Below are 22,511 nucleotides of genomic sequence, written 5' to 3'. Positions count from 1 at the left end.
GGAGCATTTCCTGCAGGACATCAGGAAATGATTTGTTGTCGGATGCCTACTGAGGTATGTTTGTAACTTGTAGACATTCAACCCACCTACATTTTGCCTGGGAGGCCCTGGAACATCCTGGCTACTACACTTCACCCGACCACCATTTCTTTTTTCCCTCTAAGATTCAAAGAAGGACAGGTTCACTGCAAGGTCTCAATGGAAAGTCTGTGTGTACACGCACACACGCACACCAACTACATTCGCGCCCCGCTTAACATCCACAACCCTCCCCCTTACCCGACGCCTGTTTCATGTCTGCGTGTCACACACACCCTGCGGGTCCAATCTGTGTGGAGCGGCGTCTAAAAAACGTTAAGGAGAGTCAGTGTGTCGGCGATCCATGGGTAGTAAATAACAGACGCTAACCGCAGCCAGGTCTGCATAGCTCGTCTCTAAACAGCTCCTCCGTGAGTTATGGCTGTTTACTAAAAGCCCTTGTCTCTTGTTATTCATAGACAAAGGATGTTACACAAGACTGGGCCCACTACTGGGATTAATGGCGGCAGCATAGGAATGAGCGGGAGAATCTGAGACATGGAAGTGGATGGCTGCAGTCAGTGGAGCCCAATTATAACTGGGTCATGAGGATTGAAGAGGATATCAGTTATGTCACCCAAAGAGATCCAGTGAAAAATGTTGGCTGGATAATGAAAATAATCTATAACTATTTGAAATCCAGCTATGGATAAGATTAGTTTGGACTAGATGCAAAGGCTGTAATCCAATATACAGCCTAAGTATACTGAAGTAAGCCTTTTCATCAGGCAGAAAAACACACTATCCAAAAGCTTATCAGACTTTATTTTGAAATGTCTTGGTTGTGTGTGAATTATACACGTTTTTTGGTTTCTCATGATTAGAATTGAGAATCGGTTGCAGATGATGAGAGACAAAACAGCTAGATAATTGTTGCCCTCTCGTGGGTTATTTAGCCTGATCGTTACATATTTGGTCACATTAAATAAATAATCAAATAGGTTGTCATGATTAAAAGTGTATTGGCACCGTCCATGTCCGTTTGAAAACCACCCTGTGCAAACACCATCAATTGCCCAACGAAGGGAAGAGATACTGACAACAGAAAACAGAAGTAATACCATCTTTTATATGCTAGAGAAGGTAAGCTACAGAAAATAGTGTTGCTAACATTTGTTCTACAATAAAATACATTTCAAATAAACAGTGATAATCTGTAACACCAAAGACAAAATAAATAAATCGAAAAATGTACAGAATAATGTTCTTTTTTATCATTAGTATTTCTTTCAGTAAAATATTTCAGAACAATCTATTTAGTTGAATGTTCAAATTTGGTCAACTGAAAAAAAGCGGGAAAGTAGAAGCTTGGCAAACAACACAATTCCAGTATTATGTATGTATTACATATATAAACGGATATATTATAAAAATATATTCACAGCACCCAGTCGCTTAAACACTGATATTAAGCACACAGATATTAAGTCTGAACGTTCTGCCTCAGAAAAGTCACAAGATTGCATTTAGTACTCATAGTTGTGTTGTTGTGGCTTTAGGCCATAGACGTTATGGCAGAGTGACACTGAATTACAGTGAACCTGAATATTCCTCCTAATACACGATCGGTTTCCACAGTGTTGAAACTGTGCAATGTCTGCTCAGACTCCCCTGTTTTGTTTTTAAAAGGCACACAAGACTCCTGCTAAATCAATAGTGCTGTATTCATCATAATGATAGGCTGAATACCATGAATAAACAACACCACCGGCGTTAAAGGACTTTCGAATTCATGAGTAAAATGATTAAGGAGAAGCAAAATATTAAACAATCCTGACTTTTCTTTGTTGTTTTGTTTTTGAAGCGAGCATCAACTTATCTAAACAAACGGAAAGCAGCATCTACATAACTGATATGCAAATATCCAACACGGTATTCAAAACTAAAATGGCCTTGGCCTAAAACGCCTTACCACCGACTTAACATGTGCGAATAAAATACAGCCTTTAGTTGTTTTTTTGTCAATTGTAAACAGACATGTTTCACTCATGATTGACATTATAGTGAATGGCATCATTTATGAATAATAATTCACTCAAACTCTTGAAAACTGTCACTTGAAGTGAGAGGACAGAGGAGGTGAGAGAATCAAACTGAATCCTTTGCTGCCGTATTGCAACATAACCCTGGGAAAAAATACTAGCCTGCTGTTCACTGCAGGTTCAGTTTTTTTATCTTTTTGTTTTTTGACGAATTACTCTTTCTCCAATCCCAGAGCAGCCAGTGATGCCATGGCAACAGGACTGGATTTGCAAGACATGAGTCACATTTAATAATAATAGATACAAAAATGTTTTTATAACCGTGGTGAAACTCGAGCAGTTGCGGACTTCGCTCCAAGGTGCCTTCCTCCTCTTCCTCCACCACAGTGTCTCTTCTCTCACCCTTGGATTGGACATCCTCTTTTATCCTCCACCTGTCTTTTCTCCCTTCTCCTCCTCTTGACTTTCCTCCACTGATTTACATCATCATCGCCTATGAGACCTTCTGCAGCGAGACTGTCTGCACATTTTCCCCTTTACGCAATCTATTGGTTAAAGGACAACAGGGGAGAACAGAGCCATCATCATACATCTCGGTTTTTACTCTTCCCTTGCTCAAAACTCTGTCTTCCCTGCATTTTTTTTTTTAACAATTTCACCTTTGTGCTTTGAGGAGAAGATTCTGTGCGCATTTCCCGGTAAAAAGAGGAGCACTTTTGCAGATTAAATTTATTTTGAAAACTGATCATTTTGAGAAGTAATTGACCATTTTACCCAGTAATTGTACCAAATGCCGCTCAGTTCGGTCTGACATTGATTCCTCACCTCGAGTCCCTCTCTCACTTTCTCTCTACCTCACACAGCTTCAGGTAAATCAAGTGAGACGGCTGCTGATGAAATTACAGTCCAGCCTCTCCTTTCCCCTTTCTCTCTTTATTTCCTTCATTCTTTCCTACCCTTCTGGACAGCTTCACCTCTCTGAAATTGCCTTACAGTGATTGAATCATCATCATCGCTCATGCTCAATTCTTCCGCAGCTATTGAGACTTCTTCCTTCTCCTTTTTCTCTTCGGATTGCGAGAGAGAGAGTGAGATTAGCACGTATGACAGGATCATGAGGATTTACCGGAGGAGAAATACCTCTCGCACTGGTGCATCAAATAATCCTTTATCTCACGCTTAGTGTTTTCAGCCCTCAGAGCATATTTGGATTGGTTGTCATAAGTTACACAATAAAACCTAATAAAATACTTGTTTTTTTCCCGAGCAGGTCGCGTCATGGCAAATTTCCTAAAGAGATGATATATAATAATAATAATAATAATAATAATAATAATAATTACATGTCATTTATTGTCCTCTTTCATCATATCCTGCTGTAGGGTACCTGAGCACAGATTTCACATCCAACAAAAACAATATCCCATACGTTGTGCCAACCTTTCCCATGCATGTTCTCACGTGAAACAAGCTACTATAAGCCCGGTTCTCACCGCCCAACACGCGCCGTGTCTGAACAACCCCCGAGTCTGATCTCTAAACAGATCATTTTTTATGGCTTTTAACAAACTCCAGCTTGAGTTTGAAGTTCAAGAATTGCAACCCTTGACGCAGTTTCACGTCCAGTACGCCTGCTCCTACTCCTTTGTACTTCAATGGGTCGGGATGGGCCTTCTGCAGATGGAGCAATGCACACCACCCCAAGGCTGATCTCTGACTGATCATTTCTTTTTCTATGTTTTTTTTTAACAACTTGAGGTCAACTTCAAATTAAAAACCGCAAACCTTTGGCACAGTCCCAAACGCCGTTTCCCCAACACTACAACGTTGTTGTCCTCAGTGGGCCCTTGGCGTCTGGTTTATGGACAATCATTTGTATGGCTTTTCCCCAAAATTGAGTTCCGAGTTCAAGCCAGGTCCATTGACACGCCACAACACCCCCTCCCCACCTCTTCAAATCCTACACACTTCAGTAGGTCCCTTGATGAAGATTTCAATGTTCCTTCCAAGGCTAAATTCGGGTCACAATCACTGTCACCACGTCTGCACACATTTTTCCCCTTGAATTTGAGTTCACGCACAGGGCCTGTGACACACGTCGCCATTTCACGCCCTTATGTAGCGCTTGATGGTCTCGATTTGAGGTCAAATTCGAGTTCAAGATTCAGGGGTCGAATCCGAGTTCAAGCAAAGGCCTTTCACACCGTCGCGCCACCGCCCCTCCCACCCTTCTCCCACCTACGTGCTCCGGTAGGTCTTGATGATGTCTTTGATGGCGCGCCTGCAGATGGGACAGCATGCGTTGTTCATCTTCTTCAGCTTGAGGCCGCAGGCGTAGCAGAGGCACATGTGGCCACAGGCGTACAGCACCGTGTCCACCGCGTTCTCGTAGCAGATGGTGCACTCTGTGTCGCACCACCGCGGCGCCGGCGTTAGCGCTGGCACCCCAGTGCATGCTGGGAAGAAGAAGGTGGGGGACTCCGGGCAGCCGAAGGAGGAGGAGCTTTTGGCGGAGCCCGGTGTTGATCCTTTAGGATAGAGAGAGAGAAAAAGAGAGAGAGTGAGAAAGTGAGAACGTCAGATTGAGAGTGAGAGCGAGAGCATATTAAGCAGATGCATCAAAAGCGTCTTACAGGGAATGTTAGCTGCATATAATTAGGAACCAGGTAGGGGGTGTCTTAGTCAAGGTTGCCTTTAAATCGTCTACAGACGTTAGGGAGTGGAACCTTTCAGCTTGAAGGCCAGCACCCCAACACAAGATTAAACTATCCTGGCCCACATTAAAGCTGACAAAAGTAGCAAGCAGAATGACAAATAACACCTCCTGCACTCTCACTCCCAACTGCCCCGGAAGGAGGGATCTCTGCTGGGCTCCGTCTCAAGGCTGCTTCCCTCTAATTTTTTTTAATTTAAGCTCTTTAGAGGGCTTAGGGTCAGGGGCTGTCAGAAAATGCGGGGCCTGTGAACTACTTTGAGGCAATACAAGAATGTACCTGACTTGACATTAATAAGATAGTACTTTCTTCATTTATTAATCCGGGTGTCACAGCAGAGTGTAATAAGTACAGGAGAGTAATGGCAATCTGAAAAGATAGACATCCTATTCACATTGGCTCCAGGTCGACTCGATTCAAGAGGGAAAGTAAGCAGTGAGACCAACCTGTGGAGGAGGCGAAGGCGTTCTGGTAGCTGGTGTTGGGGCTCTTGTTGTGGGGGTTGTTCAGGTGGGGGTCGGAGCCTCCATGGCAGTGCGGGATCGGGGTGCCTGGGGCTGAGGACGGGGAGCCGGGGGCTGACGGCCCTCTGGGGCCCGTATGAAGCGAGGAGCCTGGATTCGCAGTGGAGGAAAACACAACTGTTTCACATTGAGGCACCTCTGTTGCCTGGAGGGCGGATCGAGGTGGTGTGTTTAGAGATGTTTATCCATGTGGTAAAACAAATTTGTTCTAAACGTCACGGCCTCGTAGTTCTGTTGTCGGGAGGAAATGGAGCAAATGCCTCCGTGCGTCTCCACCCAATCTATTTCTCCCTCGTTTGCGCACAGGCACGCACAAGTAGACACACGCACGCACACACACAGACACACGCGCACACACACACAGACACACGCGCACGGCACACACACACAGACACACGCACACACACACAGACACAGGCCCGCAAAGATAGACACACGCGCACACACACACGCACAGACACAAACAACACACAAACACATACACAACACACACACACACGCACACACATACACCCACACACACACTATCACACCTACACACAACTACTCATGCACACACGCACGTTTCTGAAACCCCTGCAGAAGTCTTGATTACGTAGGTTTTTTTATGCGCGCGTGGTCGTGCGTGCATGAGTGTGTCTGCGTAATAAATAACAGGCAGTTTGTGAGTTAGTGCAACCAGTCTTACACTCCCCCCGCCTCCGTCTGTGTCCGTGTGATAATAGACGGGGGCTGTGAGTTAGTGCTGTCTTGCCAGTGATGCCAACCCTCCTTTCTTCCTCCCCTCCCTTCCACCCTCCCCCCCTCCCTCCCTCCCTCCCTCCCTTGCTCCCCCATGATCCACTGACTCTGTCCTACGCAATCAATCCTCCAGTGGCCGTCTCCCTAATACTCCCTAAGTATTCAACATGGGGCATACTGTGGCGAGTCATGCGTTCTCGTATTGGCAGCACAGCTCAATTTCTGTCTGTTTTCTAAGCGAGGGGAGAGGCACGGCCATTTATAAATACACCAACAGCGTCTGACCTAGTATGTCTGGGCAGGCAGCTCCGATGCATTGTTGTTTACACATTGTCCTTCAGCTGCTCACGACAGAACTATTGCTTTAATTCCCCCCCCCCGGGGCTCAGCTCATCGGGGGGTTTGTGGACGCCTGCACGGACCGTTCCCCCCATGAGTCGAATTACTGTTATCAGTTTATACAAACACCCCCTTCCAATGTCATGCTGGGACGCCTAACTAATTATTCCTCTGAATATTGATGGATGAAATCGGGAAAGGATGACAACTTTTTTTATGATAGGGAGTGGTTACAATGTGTGTCGGACCTACGAGGAAAATGGACCAAACTACGATAACTAATATGAAGACAACGATAATAAATAAATAATGACGAGCAGAATTAACAAACGACCATCTGTGAGTCTAATAGAAGCTCGACAAGTTGCAGCGTGCCAAATGGCAAAAGTTTGGACTAAGCTACACGTGGTCGATTTTCCCCAGATGCCTGGAAGGGTCCGGGTGGAGACCACCCAGATGTCTGAGCCCCGAGCTGGCATAAACACACCTTGTTAGATGCTGCGCAAACACACACACACACACACACACACACACACACACACACACACACACACACACACACACACGCACACACACACACACACACACACACACACCCACACACACACACACACACACACTGGTCAAATGGCCGACAGTTGACAGTAAGACCACAACACTGGAGGGTTTAAGGATGACCAGTCCTCCTCACTCTCTTGTTGTTGTAATGCGTGAGAGTTGAAGAGAGGATAACACTGTTATATAATATGATGTCTGAGCTGGTGTGTGCCCTTGTGTAACAGTCGTCGTCTATATTGTATACAATGTGATAATGTGCACGTGTGCTTTTCATAATTTTTTTAACCGACATTGCATCCATGCATCAATGGGGGCCCTCTGCTAAGAATAGTCCATGCAGTGAGAATATGGGGTCATCTTGGGGTTGGCAAATCAAATGTAATTTCTCGATTTCATGGCATTATAAATTGCATTTGCATGGTAAGCAGACACAATGTTGCTTACTTATGCCAAGCAATGAATTGCTGTTTGAATAACAAGTCACGGTAATATTAATGTGTAGACTAAATTAACAATTAAGAAATGTCAATATTATATTGTATATTTATTATATTTCCCAGATTTATTTCCCCAAAAATGAAGGGCATTGTTTTTTTTCTTTTCACAATGATAAATTATAATCTGAAACCCATCCACAACCCTGACATTAACTTAATCAGGGAGGACTACATCATGTGACCACCTGCCTCACGTGACTGAGCAGCTGTTTAAAAGGCAACCTCTATTGAGGCGTAACCGATAACCTTCCTGTCTCTTCCCACACGCCTTCACTCATACTGTTGGGTTATGCAGTCTGCAGTAGAACTCAAATACATGTGGACCTAAATAAACCCATGACACATAGATCAGATGCTCTACCCCACCACACGCCTAATATATAAAGGCGGCACAATACGGATGTCTATGAATTCTATGTGTCAAGTTCTGTGTCATTATAGCTCACTTGTATAACAGTCTATGTAATTCTGTGTGATTCTAATGTATTCTGTGTATTCTATTCCACTCTGTGTCAAGCTATGTCAATCTATGTCAATCTCAATCAGTCTGTTGTGAAATCCCTATTTCATGCATCTTATATCATTCTTAAGCAATTGTATGATTATTATTTTATGATTAGTAATTGTATGTCACAAATGTGCAACAGATGACAGGATTAATTCTGCCAAATCTATGTCATTCTATGTCACTCTTATTCTTCTATGTATTTACATGTAATACGTATTCGTATTCTGTGGAAATGATGTATTAAGTCACATGGTGTACCAAAGAAGGAGCACAAGAAAAGACACACAACCACCCTGGTGTGTCAGGGCAGGAGGTAAGTAGGCCATTATTGATTCTGCAATCAAACACTTGAGCACCAGGATCCCAGCCGGCCTTGATGGGATATGAGAGAGAGAGAGAGAGAGAGAGAGAGAGAGAGAGAGAGAGAGAGAGAGAGAGAGAGAGAGAGAGAGAGAGAGAGAGAGAGAGAAATTAGAGAAAAGGAGAGAGACAGAAAGAGAGAGATCGGAAAGAGAGTTGAGAGACAGAGACAGAAACAGAGCAGAGACAGAGACAGACAGAAACAGAGCAGAGACAGAGACAAACAGAAACAGAGCAGAGACAGAGCAGAGACAGAGAGGGAGATGGAGAGAAAAGAGAAAAGAAAATTGAACCCAAACTTTTCCACTTCCCACTCTCCAATAAAACCCATTCACAAAAAAACACAAAGCGTTGCCCCCTGTTAGGTATGGCTCAGCGTATCCGTGGCAACGCTGGCGTGGGTGGGCAACGTGGCATGAAGTGAAAAAAAAAAAGAACACTTCCTGTTTCGCTGAGTGGGTGGCGATGACTCAACATGCAATCTAGTGAGTGAGAGGGTGGGAGATACATGGGGGGCCGGGGAGAAGGGGTGGGGGGGGTGAGGAGAGCTAAAGTGGATGCAATGTGGGCAGCGAAACTAACATGCTCGAAACATCCGTGCGACTAGATTGCATGATGGATGTATGTAAAAGGCTCTGTCATGTCTGCCCACGTAGGACACAAATAAACTCACCGTGTTTTGACATGAGAGAGGAGGGGAGACGAGAAGAGAAGAGGGGAGGAGAGGAGAGGCGAAGACAAGAGATGGGAGAGGAGAGGAGAGGGTGGGAAGAGAGGGCCGGGAGGAGGGTAGAAGAGGAGAGGAAGAGAGAGCAGAGGACATGAGAGATGGAAGGAGAGAGTGGAGTGGAGGAGAGAGGAGAAAGTAGATGAGAACAGAGGAGAGTTAAGTGAGATGGGAGGAATAGAAGTGGGAGGAAATGAGAGAAGAGGAGATGAGGATATGGAGAGAGGAAGGGAATGGAGAGGGAAGGAAAGGTGAGAGGAGAAAATGAGAGGAGAAGAGAAGAGTGGAGAGAAGAAAAGAAGAGAAGAGAGGAGAGGAGGGAAGATGAGAGGAAAGTAGGAGCGGAAAGGAGATGGGAGGAGTGAAGATGAAGGGAAAATAAGAGAGGACAGGAGATGAGAGGGAAGGGAAGGTGGGAAAGGACTTCATCGACCCTTTCAATTACACCCAACATCTTCAAACGATGATCAGAAACACTTTGATCAGCAATGAAAACAGAACGTGTTCACCGGGAGACAAATGATAGCACCTGCTCAATGAGATCAACGATTATGATTTATTTAGATCATCTTTTATTAAAGATGCTAGTTCAACTTAAATTGTTACAAATTGATCTTTCCCTGAGCCAAAAAAGACAAACTATAAAGGCAGAAGTGGGCAGACGCCTGGTCTTTGCTAAGCAGGATGGGACTATTCCCAGACTAAAGAACACTATTAGTATTAGTATAAGTTTAACACTGTATTAGAGGCAAAGCATAAGGCGTTATGTACTGCACAATAAACCAACTAAAACAGTGTGTCCCTTTGTCAAACATCATCCAAAGTGTTTAAAGTTCCAATGTGACAAATGTTTTACGATAGGATTAATTATATTGGAGTAAAAATACAATAACCACCCAATGTGTTTAATGTTATGTTTTCTTCTGTGGTGATTTATTTTTGTTTACTGTGTGTATTTGTTGTGGTTGCTACCCGCCTACCCCAAGATTTCAGCGGTTGTTTCTGCTGTCTTGACCGGATCTCACTCGCGACCATGAGGCTAAACTTTGGTTAAATAAAAACTAGTTCCATTATAGTTCTATTGTTTTCAAACCATTTGTCAACTTCTGACATGAAGTGATTTTAGATATGACGATGCCGGCTGGCTGGTTGATGAACCAGAACAATATGTTCAGTTCCAAAACAGGCTGAGCTGGCTCAGCCAGCTCCCCATCTCTCCCCATCTCTCTTTGACTCTCTCTTTCTCCCTCCCCCTCTCCTCAAGAGAGAGAGTCAAAGAGAGATGGGGAGAGTCTGTCTGTCTGTCTGTCTGTCTGTCTGTCTGTCTGTCTGTCTGTCTGTCTGTCTGTCTGTCTGTCTGTCTGTCTGTCTGTCTGTCTGTCTGTCTGTCTGTCTGTCTGTTTGTGTGATCAAAGATTGAAGTGAGAGAGATTGGCTGAGATAGGCCGAGAGGGAATTTTAGAGATCAGGAGAAAGACAAAGAGAGTTGACGAGAGAGACACAGAGAGCGGTGAGCAGAGCGATGACGACAGACACGAGGAGCGACGAGCCGAGAACGAAGGGATCCTCACCTAAGATCCGGAGTTGCGTGACGTTGCCGTGGAGACCGTAGAACATCCAGAGCGGGCGGGAGTTGTCCACGCAGAGCCGCGCGCCGGCGCTGGCGCCGTTGCGGCTCATGGTCAGCTCCCCGTCGCCGCTCACCGAGAAGCCCAGCACGTCGCCGCTGTGCAGGGGCGCGCCCACGCGGCCCACCGCCCAGAACTCCTTCCGGTCCACCAGCGCCTCGGGGCCGGGGGGGAGGTCGCAGGGCCGCAGCGTGGCCGGGTCACATGACGTCACGCCGTAGGAGAGCGGCGTGGCGCCGCCGGGGGGAGAGTGCCCCGACCGCGTCACCCTCACCAGGACCGTCTCCGAGCAGCGCAGCGGTCGGCTTGTGAACACCAGAGTCCTCTTCTCCTCCCCTCCCCCTCCTCCTCCTCCTCCTCCTCCTCCTCCTCCTCCTCCTCCTCCCCCTCCTGCTCCCCCCCGATGGGCCACTACTGTCTGCTCGTCCGGCGCGGCGACGTCACTCCCATGCACGGCGTGGAAGCGGAGCTCGCCGGCGTCCTGCAGGGCACACCGCTGGGAATTCTGGGAGTTTTGCGGACCGTGGCAGGAGATCGAGCGTGCGAAGGAGTCGGACGGCGGCCGCGGGCTCATCTGCTGCTGCTCCTCTTCTTCCTGCTGCTGCTGCCGCTGCTCCTGCTCCTCCTCTTCGTTTTCCCGCTGCTGCCGGAGGCTGAGGTCGCACAGGCTGACGGAGGAGGAGGAGGAGGAGGTGGTGGTGCGGGCGTCGTGGACGGAGGGCCGGTCGAAGGAGCGGGGCCGTAGGCAGTCCAGCGGAACCATCCGGCTGTCTGCGGAGGGGGGGGGGGGGGGCAGAGGGGAGACCGTCATCACACACGGGTCCCAACGCTGCTTAGGATACACACAGGTTAATGCTGATCCAAAAGGGCTTTGGTCGTAGCGGAGGAGGCCGGTTTGACTAGACGATGCTAGATGTAGAGGGAAGAGGTCTTAGATGAAAGGAGCTGAGAGAAGAGATGAGGAGGAGAAAGGAAAGGAGAACTTAAGAAAAAGGTAAAAGGATAGCAAGGAAGAGGAGAGGAGGAGAGAGGAAAGGGAGTGAGATGAGCGGGGGAAGATGAGAGGAGAGGAGGAGAGAGGAGAAGAAAGGAGAGGAGAGGAGGGGAGGGTTGGATTTTGAAGTGGAGAAAGAAGATGAGAGGAGAGCGAATTGATCCTGTAGATGATAATTATGTTTTCAGACAATTAATGATTTTGATGGAGAATAAAGACAGGACGTTTTACGCTGAGACGAATAATAGCACCTGCTGAACGATTATGATTAATCCAGATGCGGATTGGGAGTAGAAATCAAAAAATCCCATCATAGTATGTGAGCCAACTAAAGTGTTAGAGAGACTGACAATAAATAAAGATATGTAGAATAATAATAAAATCTAAGAAATACAAATCATTTTCTCCCTGTGATAACACATTCAAGTAAAGAGATCAAGATGTTTCTTGTAAGTGTGGACATTGCCAGTGGCTGTAAAAGCCTATAACCCCTAAATAACCCTTAGAAAGGGAAGAAGAACTAATAGCTTTATGTAACACAGAAAAGAGCAGTCGGGGCCCCGGCCCCTATATTAAGTCTCAGCTGGATTGAGGGCCCTTCAGATGTAACGAGCACAATGTGAAAGCCATTACAGCTGTCCCACACACTAGACGCTGTACAGGACACTGGTGCAAATGGGATTCCGTCTCTACAGCCGTCTATTATATAACCTTGTTCCACTTTCTCTGCTGCAGCGGCAGCATTGTGTTCTGCCTGGCTTGTCATCCTTGTTCGCTTGTAGCGCTAAAGTACAGCGCGTGTTTCTGATTCTGACACGGATAATATGGTTGTGGATTATATCTATTTTTATTAACATCGGGTTTTGCATGGAAATATATGCTTTATTTTTTTTACATTTCATAGTGTACAGAAAGAAAACTAAACTTTCCATCCCTTTAAATAATAGATGGACACTTGGGGACCGAATAGTTAGAAGAGGGAGTAGCAAAGAGAGGGACATGAAGAGACAGACAAGGCCAGACACAAACAGACAGAGAAAGTGACAGGCCGACAGAGAGGGGCGAGAAAGAAAGAGAGACAGAGCGATAGACAAGAGAACCAGGAATCAGTCTGTTATCCCCCAGAGGACAGAACTTCTCCGGCTAGCATCTGATAAACTGCTTGACCTGAATGACTTCCTGGGTCAAGAGAGCGGAGCCCCAACCCAGCGTAAGGGCCCCTATTAATAGACTGCTTATCGTTAAGACCTCCAAAGTCCCCACAACACTGTGCACGTCTCCTCCATCCGCGACTATTATAGCCTCACACACTGCTCCTACATTGACTCAACATGGAACTCAATATGGAAGTTGAGTTGTTCTTTCATCTGTATTAAGATTAGATACACTTCATTTATCCCCAAGCAGAGAGGCTGGGTTAGTCACTCATGCACACATCCTCACATGGAGAATACACAATAGACAATGCATCCCATTCCAAGAGCGCATAATCATAGCTGAGTACACAATATGGAAAGGTTAAGGCCCCGTCCACACGAAGCCGAAACAGGCGAAACCGTTACGGTTTCGATCTATCCGGTTTCGCAGTGTTTCCGTAAAGACGAAGCCAAGCGAAACCGGGTAGATCTGTAGAAACGCTGTAGTACACATGCCAGGCCCATAAGGGGCGCTGCTTCTGCTACAGAAATCCTTGTTGTTGTGAGTTCTGAGACTCCGCGGGCTTAACAGTCATTAGCTAGAGGGTCGAGGGCTGGGGCGATGACGTCATGGTTTACGGTTTCAGTCGGTTTCAGGCGTCCACACGAATCCAAAACGAAACCGGGTATATTTGAAACCACCTCCGAGGGTGGTTTCAGAAGTTTGCGGTTTCGGTCAGCGGATTCGCCGGCTTCGTGTGGACGGAAGGCCGAACCGTACAAGACCTTTGCGGTTTCGCCATGAAATCGGCTTCGTGTGGATGGGGCCTAAAACACTGTGCTATTAGAATTAAATAATGAAGTAAACTATTGATACTGAACACAATTCCTTAATTGAATTGAACATTGAATTGGTTATGGAAGTTATTGATTTGAATCTTTACTGCCCGACAAATTTGCTTTATTGATTCAACAGGAAAACAGGAAGTAGATTTTGGCATCCGATGTACTTTAGGTGTCGTGGGAAGAGCAGCATGAGAAAAACTGGAACGAAGGAACTTCAAGCAGGTTGGGACAGGACATCACTGGTTACCTGAAGAGGTTTCTACTGGGGTATTTCTTAGATCACTTGATCAGATAATCGGTGGAGTTAGAACGTCTGCTCAACAACATGTAAATGTAACCTAGATCCGTGTTTGGATGGCTGGTGAATGCAAATATGGATCCAACGGCTCTTCAAGGTGAAAATACCCCACTCTGGCTTTTCCCCACACTTTGTTGCAACCACTGTAATCCGACTCCTTCCGAATGTTCTATTGAAAGGTTATTTTGAAGCAACCCGACTCAAGTCTTCCCTTCATTCATATAAAACACTGATTATGGAAACGTGATTGAAGTAGTTTCCTTCTCTAAATTAGTTTGCTTTGTTCTTTTTTGTATCCCTACAACCGACACATAGCCAACGGCAATTATTCGGGTAACCGAAAAAGTTGAGAACAGGATTCTCTGAAGCGTTGAAGCCAGTGTTGTTCCCTGGCACTCATTAAAACGTCAATCACACACACTGACACACACACACACACACACACATACACACACACACACACACACACACACACACACACACACACACACACACACACACACACACACACACACACACACACACACACACACACACACACACACACACACACACACACACACACATACATGCATACACACACATACACAGAGAGACAGGTGCAGGCTTGCACCTATTGTCCTCACTGGGCCGTTTGAAAGCACTCTGCCAGAAAATTAATTCTGGCATTTATAGACCTTCAATGTGGCCTAACCCAACCCGCTCCTTTCCCAACCCCCACTCCCCCCCCACATTTTCTTTAAGCCGCTCGAATTGGGTGCTGGCCAGAAGTTCCCATCATGAAAGTATATTAGACCATAATGATGCAGATGTAATAATGCTCCAGAAAATGAGGTTGCCAAAGTTGACTTTTTGAAAAGAGAGATCAAATAGGGAGGCGTTTTTTCTTTTCGACCTTAATCGACTGAAAGCTTAATCGACTAGAGGCCTTTGTAGAATAAGAAGGGCTTTTGTAGTTTCCTCCGGTTTTCTGGCGGAATATCAACAAACTGTGGGAATAAAAAAGACAAGGGAGTGATACAACTGGCATGTAGCCATGGCTACCAAAAAAGGAGTTTGGTTGCATTGGGTTCTCTGAGGGGTCAGGTAGGAGCTGAAGGTATGTGAACCTTAGGCCAGGGTATAGACCAAGTGGATCACGAAACATGATCTCTCCTCAGGTGAGACCCGGAGAGAGGGGAAGAGATCCCGTCAAACCAGTTGCTGGAAGGTGGAACAGACCAGGGAGTTTCAGAATTATCTTTTTTCACGGGCCGATCTCAAATGCAATCATCTCTTGAACTTCATGCTGAAATAAAAAAATATGAGAAAAATACATAAAAATAAATAAATATGTCACTTGAAATCAACAGAATGTTATTCTTTTCAAGGGTCTTTTCTAGTCTTGGTCGGTAAAAGGGAAGGCTCTGGTCATTTCCTATTGGCTCTTGGGGGGAAAAGGATTATCAGACTTTTTGGTTTTCTGTGGGTTGGCAGAAACCTCTATACAAGGTCATCTTGCGAGAGGAGTGTGTGTGTGTGTGTGTGTGTGTGTGTGTGTGTGTGTGTGTGTGTGTGTGTCTGTGTGTGTGTGTGTGTGTGTGTGTGTGTGTGTGTGTATGTGTGTGTGTGTGTGTGTGTGTGTGTGTTGAGTGTGTTGTCATTAGGTGTGTCTGTGTGTGTGTATGTGTGTGTGTGTGTGTGTGTGTGTGTGTGTGTGTGTGTGTGTGTGTGTGTGTGTGTGTGTGTGTGTGTGTGTGTGTGTGCGCGCACTTTTCCATTTTTGGAAGTGGTGTGTTTGCATGGGTCTTTGTATGTCCGTCTTTGTGTGCATGTGTCTGTCTTTGTGTGTGTGTGTGTGTGAGAATGTGCAGGCTGGCGCATGTGTGTAACTATGTCTTTGTGTGTGTGTGTGTGTGTGTGTGTGTGTGTGTGTGTGTGTGTGTGTGTGTGTGTGTGTGTGTGTGTGTTTGTTTGCATGCAATTGAAGGGGGAATTGCATGCCTTGGGGGGGGGGCTCCAGGGGGTCTGTCTACAATGAGTGAAGTCATCTGTCATCAGAGGGACGGAGGGGAGGTGGGACGGAGGTCGGAGGTGGGCTGAGGGCAGAGCAGTCTGGAGAATCTGGTGGCGTGTGTCCGATACCAAAGGGACCTCCGGGTGGCCTTTTGATGGTGGACCGAAACCGGAGCTATCCGCTCCCAATGTTTCAGAGGGAGGCCGCAGCAGAATGCTCAGGCTCAGGGCCAGATGTTTAGGATTTTTTGGCGCTCCATTGTGGAAACATAAGGGATTAGAGACGAGGGTTCAGATGAAAAAAATAAATAGACAATGCTTAACATTGAGATGTTATTAAAAGTCTCAACTCTGGCAAACGGTCGTTTTGAGACAGGCCTCAACTTTAGAGACCGCGTCAACAGTGGTTGTGATTGTCCACTAGGTTTTAGTCAAATACCTCACTTTTATATTGGATACAAAGCAGTGTAGCAATTTCTCCATTGCAATATGTTTCGGGGGAATTTTGTATCATTCCGAGGGAATTTGATACAATTTTGGGAAATATTGACGTTTATCTTTATTTTACTGTGGCATTTAAAAGCCCATCTACACACAACTACGAGGGCTTAACCTTTCAATTTTGGCAAGCTTATTTCATTGCCGACCCCGATACATAGTAGTTGAAATGTTGGATGTCACCGCATAAGCAATGTTTCAAAGGTGCTTCATTATTTCCTTGGGAAGGTGTGTATTTTCCTAGAAAGTGCCATTGGTTGTTCCAACAAATTAATAGTACCTTTCTATAATTACATAATTACACTTCACACCCATTCAATACAAATGAATGGGTGTGAAGTGAACTACTAACACGAAACAATGGCCTGCTGAAAAGGATTACTCTTCCTCCCGCACTTCGCCCAGAGCCATCGTCTTCAAAGGGTGTACAGTTGCAACTTATATTTTCCTTTCTACCCTAATGTTTTAGTTTCCAACTCGCTTCATCAACGCTGACAACAACAGCCTGTCCAGCCACAGTTAGTCCGATTTCGGTAAAAATGTAATTAACTCCAAAGTATGAGATAATTTCAATCTCGAGGAGGCATCACATTACTTACATCCCACATGCCTGTTCATATTGATGAGTTTCAGATCAAAAGTCTGAAACGCAACAACATGAATCTAATGATGGAAATTCAACATTTGGACTTTTTCCAAACCTCACATTGTAGAAAATAACAGACCTTTGACGTAGTCTTATTTCCTACTTTTTGATTATTTTATCTACTGGTATATTAATAATGTATTCTTCTTATGCTAGGCAATGTCATCCATCCCAAAATACATGTTTTCATACGAGGAGTGCCTTCCGAACACTGAAACGTCTCCTAATTGACTCCCTGACATGGACATTTCTCAGAACAAACTGACGGTTTCAGTGATTTCCAGACTTGTGGAAATTGGACGCATGTGAAAACCTTAATGCGGCTTTAATCAGGTCTACACATCCAATCACTGCCGACAGCCAGGGTTTTCCCATGATTTATTAGGGCGAGAGACAGACCCTCACAAGGAATGTTAGCCTGTTAGTGAGAGAGAGACAGAGAGATGGAAAGAGAGAAGGACAGACAGAGGGAGTGCAAGAGAGATAGAGTGAGAAAGGGGTGAAAGCAGAGAGAGCGAGAGAAACAGAGAGAAAGAGAGAGAGATAGAGAGAGAGCAAGTGTTAGAGAGATAGACACAGAGACATAGAGCAAGAAACAGAGAGAGAGAGTGAGTGAGAGAGAGCAAGAGAGCAAGGGAGCGCAAATGCGAGAGAGAGATGTATTTAGCCTAATTCTGCCAAGAAACAATTCGGTGGACATTGCTAAATATTTACAATAACCACACATTGAGCATCTCTCTTTGCCTCCTTCCTGCTCTCCAGTCCACTGTTGCTTACTTTTTAACTTTATATAGCAGAACAGTATTGAAGCAGTTTCAGTGTCTTCATTCATTACGACAGAACAACTTTGCTTGGAAGTAGCTGGTAGCTGGGTTGCACGATAGACTGTAACCACTTCATCCATAGATCCATTCTGTGTAAATAGCTTTGGTGACGACAGGCTCAACAATTAGGCAGGTTATTCATATTCATATATCTGTCTGTGTCTGTGTCTGCATGTGTTTGTGTGTGTGTGTGTGTGTGTGTGTGTGTGTGTGTGTTCCCATGTGTGTGGTCATGTGTCTGTATCAGGGTGTGGGCACACATGTGAATGCGTGAGCACCCAGACAGAAATAGCCACAAAGACAGGAAACAACCTTGCAATCAAGTATAAGCAGGTTGTGTTTTTGTGCAACTTGGACTTATTTAATCTTGGTTTACTGGAATGTCCAAACAAAAGATAAAGGGAAAAATGCTTTTGTTCAGCGTTTAAAAAGAGAGAAAAATTCCCTGAAGACATACAAGGTCATGCGATTAAAATACAAAACCAAAATGTGGCATTGATTTTTTCCTCCGACATCAACACACTAAAGTGAAGTGTTACTGATGAGATTGTCCCACAATGCCTTGCACCACATATGATGGATTTAGGCAGCCTCGTAACCAAGATAGTCGGATCGGTCTCCAGACCCCATTTTGGATCTGTGTCTAATGACCGACATAGACACACAGAATGTGTGTGTGTTGGTGCGTGTGCGTGTGCGAGGTGTCGCGGATCGCCGGCGTTCTGTCAGTGATTAAGTGACTCATCTACCCCTAGTAAACAAACTTAGCAGAGTGCCTCTAATCCATCAAAACACGCCTCCGCCTCAACCCCCTCCTCCTCCTACTCCCACTCGTCCCCCTTCTCTTCCCCCTCCTCCTCCTCCTCCTCCTCCTCCTCCCCCTCCTCCTCCTCCCCCTCCTCCTCTTCCCCCTCCTCCTCCTCCTCCTCCCCTCGCCCTCCTCCTCCTCACTGTGCTTATCGTGCCCGTGGAGGTAATCTATCACACCTGTATGAGGGGAGCAGGGTGGCAGCAGCGCGATTCCCCAGGAATTCTTCTTCGTAAACAAACATTCTGTCAGCGTTACAGCGTGTGTGAAGTGGACGACCCGATCTGTCATTATTTTATGCTTTTTATTTCGAAAGGGGGAAGCGGGAGGATGGGGGAGATGGGGGAGAGTGGAGCGTAGGCAATGGTCCGTTTCTATTTTAGTTTGTGCTACTGGGGACTGGAGGAGGACAACTGAATTAAAAATAAAACATTTCCTATTTCTCATTGATCTGCGTGTGTGTGCGTGCCTCTGTGTGTATCTGTGTGAATCTACTAATGTTGTGTACTAATGGATCAAACTGGATGACATGTATCAGAATTCCCCGTCTTGCTTTGAATGAAAGCATCTGCTTAATGACAAAATAGTAAATTGCTACATGATGCATCAGCGTATCAATATTGAATCAAGTTATCAATATTCACATCCTCATTTATTTCTCCTTACTCATTATTCATTCATTATTTCGAGAAAGTACTACACGCACATAAAAAACGGGGGATTTATAAATACAAATACGAGTGGTTCAGTCTTTCTGGTTCTCAGCCTTTTTAGTCGGCGACGAGCAAAACATTTTTATGCAGGGGTTCGTGACCCCGTCCTCCTGGACCCACCCTTAGAACACACTGAGGTGACCCCGCCTCACCCGGCCCCCGGCCCCGCAGGCACGGCTGCTTACACACGCCCCGACGCGGCGCCGAGCACGACTCGAATCTGTCTCCCCTGCGCACGGTAGGCCCGACTACACAAAGGTGGAAGGTGGAGTGACCCTCCGCTGCTAACACACGCTGCTCTGCTGCAATATATACGGCGTTCTGCTCCCTGGCGGTCCCGGGGCTTACCATCGCACATGACAGCTAACCATGATACACTCACGTAGAACAGCGCAATTTGGCATACATTAAAGTTTCGAAATCTATTCAGGTTCCCGAAAGCACCACTCATTGTGAAGGCGGGCACAAGACTGCTTTACAGCCTGAATAATGGAAACAGGCTTGAACTAGGGGCCAATACATTCTCATCTCCTTATTATTAGCTGGGCCAACACAGTACGGCTGTACCCGCTGTCTGTGCCACCCAAGCTGGAGAAGAATCCTTCTTGGCACCCTCCTCACCCACCCACTCATTTCACCCACTCACTCAAATAAGTTTTATAATGACTGCTTTATTCCATCGCTATTGGAGCGTTAATGGAAAAATCATAAATATATATCTAGGTTTTACCACCGTCCAGCAACCCCCATTGCAGTTTGTCCTTGGCTGGATGTCAAAGCGTTGAACAACAGCATTGTCTATACACTACATCTGCAACAGTAGCTGCATGCATGAACAGTGCGCAAGAATGAGGTAAGAGATAAGACTATGGCGGTGATGTAACATAGTGTAATTAATTTCCACGGTGAACCATTGTTTTTACAAACACACAACCACACACACACACACGCACACGCACACACACACGCACACGCACACACACACAAACAGTTATTTATGTCCACATAGATACAAAGGATTATAGCAGTACCTCCTCCATAAAAAGCGACTGCCATGGATGTTGAGAAGTAGTTAACAACCTGCTAGGCTTTCGTCTTTGACAGATCTATCATCTGAAGGCCCCTCACTACCAGCTTTTCCTCAGTTACGCAACTCACCTCCACCTGGGTTTCCATCAAGCAGCTGGCCTATCTGTTCTTGGGGTTCACCTTTGACAACTCTTGCGGGGGCGACTAGCAACCTTTTGCAATGGAAATAGCCATAAGACAGGATTTTCGAAAGACACTCAAGGCCACGCTTATTGTCCTCTGGGTCGGATGGGGGGGGAACTAAGACAGCCGTGGTTGATTTACAGCTATACCATGAGCTACATCCTGGGATGGCCAAGGCAGTAGTGGCAACCTTATTTACAGGGGGTTTCCCTGCTTTAATACTGCAGTAGGCCCATTGTTCGGGGCTCAGTACATCGCTTCAACCTAATGCTTGTCATGCTGAGTGGCCTTTCTGCGCTGATACAACTTGTATTTTGTACTATGTACCCTTTTTTCAATAAACTCTACGTTTATTCTGAGGTACGTTGTCAATAAAGTTCAAAGAATTCCCACCAGTTTTCCTCTTTACGAGTGCTTAACAAGGAGGCTGGGTAGCTTAGCGAGGAAGCTGGCTAGCTTATCCATAGCTTATACGTAAAGCAATGCTTCTCCTCTGTTTTCACATGCAATAACACAAACATGACACAAATGTTAAGTTTCAGGTCGAGTGTCAAATCTCAGAAGTAGATTATCATTTTGTGACACGTAGATATTTAGTAAGTATTATAAGTATATTTTATGTATATTTTTGTGTATGTTTACATTTTTCTCTATTCAATGTTAATTCCTAACTTTATTCAATTATGTTTATTTTTGTGATTTAAATATTTTATATAAATTTCATGATTATATTTGTAACTTTACATTTTATTTCTAATCTATTATTACATTTCCAATTATTTGCGGAGCCAATGTGGTAAAAATGTTCCTTTTGTATAAAAAAATATGCATATTGTTCAGATTATTATTTATCGCTCCTTTTAGATAAGTCTTAAGATTTAGATAACATATATTTTCTAGATGCTAGGTCAATCACGTAATTATTGAATGATCTGATTGACAATCAGGCCATTCCAAAGTTCTAACACTATTACGATGCACTTGGTTGTACTAAGTAGGCATCAGTTATCAGTTGGTTGAAAACAAGTTACATATAAAAGTAAATAGTTTTTTTCTGTTGGAAACAAGGTAAAAGTTTAATTCTCAGTAAACTCAACTGTTCAACCAGTATTTCTTGAAATGGAAGACAACATCAGAGCCATTTTAACTCTGGTGGTCGTGTTGTGTGGGGGGAAGCCCCCTGAACGGGCACAACTGTAGTGCATTTAACATTAGGGCTGTCCCTGTCCTCTGATGGCTGTATTGTTCAGAAGAACAGCTACATACGTAGGCAGGGACATTTGGAACAATCAAATAGGAGTCAGTGGCTGAGAAAGAGGATAACAAGCATTTAGGGGATTAATCTGCTGGACTTTACTACACCCTGAGGTACACTTGAGGTTCCCAAGTATCGACTCGTTTATAGTAGTCAGTATTCAGAGGAAAGTAAATTGAAAAGAGTATATTTACGTCCCATTTAGCTGACATTTCTATTATCCAAAGTGACTGAAAGGTTAGCTGTAAAATATTCAGCTTGGGTGCTTTTCTGTAATTATTTAGTCTGATCTTGAGCTGATGTGTTACGTCTGACTGAGCCGCCAACCACAGAAACAGTACATCTAAATGTAACGCGGGCACGGTTGTTTCTCATTTGCAATTCAAGGGGGCCACATCAAGGCCATCTAACCCAGACCTTGCAGAATGCAACGGCCGCATATCTCCAGTTCCCACCTGGGTTGGACCAGGCCGTGTGATAAAGTTAGGAAACAACAGGTGAAATTGGTCTGGAATGCCTCAGCTGGGGCAGCATTGACGTTCAGCGCGCTGTGTGCATGTGTGTGTGTGCGTGCGTGCGTGCATGCGTGTGTGTGTGTGTGTGTGTGTGTGTGTGTGTGTGTGTGTGTGT

At 45.3% G+C, this 22,511-nt stretch overlaps 1 protein-coding gene across 1 annotated transcript in view; it reads right to left on the bottom strand.

Moving 5' to 3' along the window:
* Positions 1–824: 824 nt before the first annotated feature.
* neurl1ab (neuralized E3 ubiquitin protein ligase 1Ab) overlaps positions 825–22,511 on the bottom strand; it is a 28,996-nt gene continuing 7,309 nt past the window's right edge. The window contains exons 4-6 of the mRNA XM_030379848.1: positions 10,600–11,427; positions 5,221–5,388; positions 825–4,588 (exon numbers count right to left, since the gene is read on the bottom strand). Coding sequence (XP_030235708.1) covers positions 4,299–4,588; positions 5,221–5,388; positions 10,600–11,427 — 1,286 coding nt within the window. The 3' untranslated portion in view covers positions 825–4,298. The remainder of the gene's footprint in view (positions 4,589–5,220; positions 5,389–10,599; positions 11,428–22,511) is intronic.

The sequence above is a fragment of the Gadus morhua genome, chromosome 15 (assembly GCF_902167405.1).
Source record: "Gadus morhua chromosome 15, gadMor3.0, whole genome shotgun sequence".
NCBI classification, from domain to species: Eukaryota; Metazoa; Chordata; class Actinopteri; order Gadiformes; family Gadidae; genus Gadus; species Gadus morhua.
Note: the sequence above shows the minus strand (reverse complement) of the source record. Positions and strands in the feature narration are given on the sequence as shown.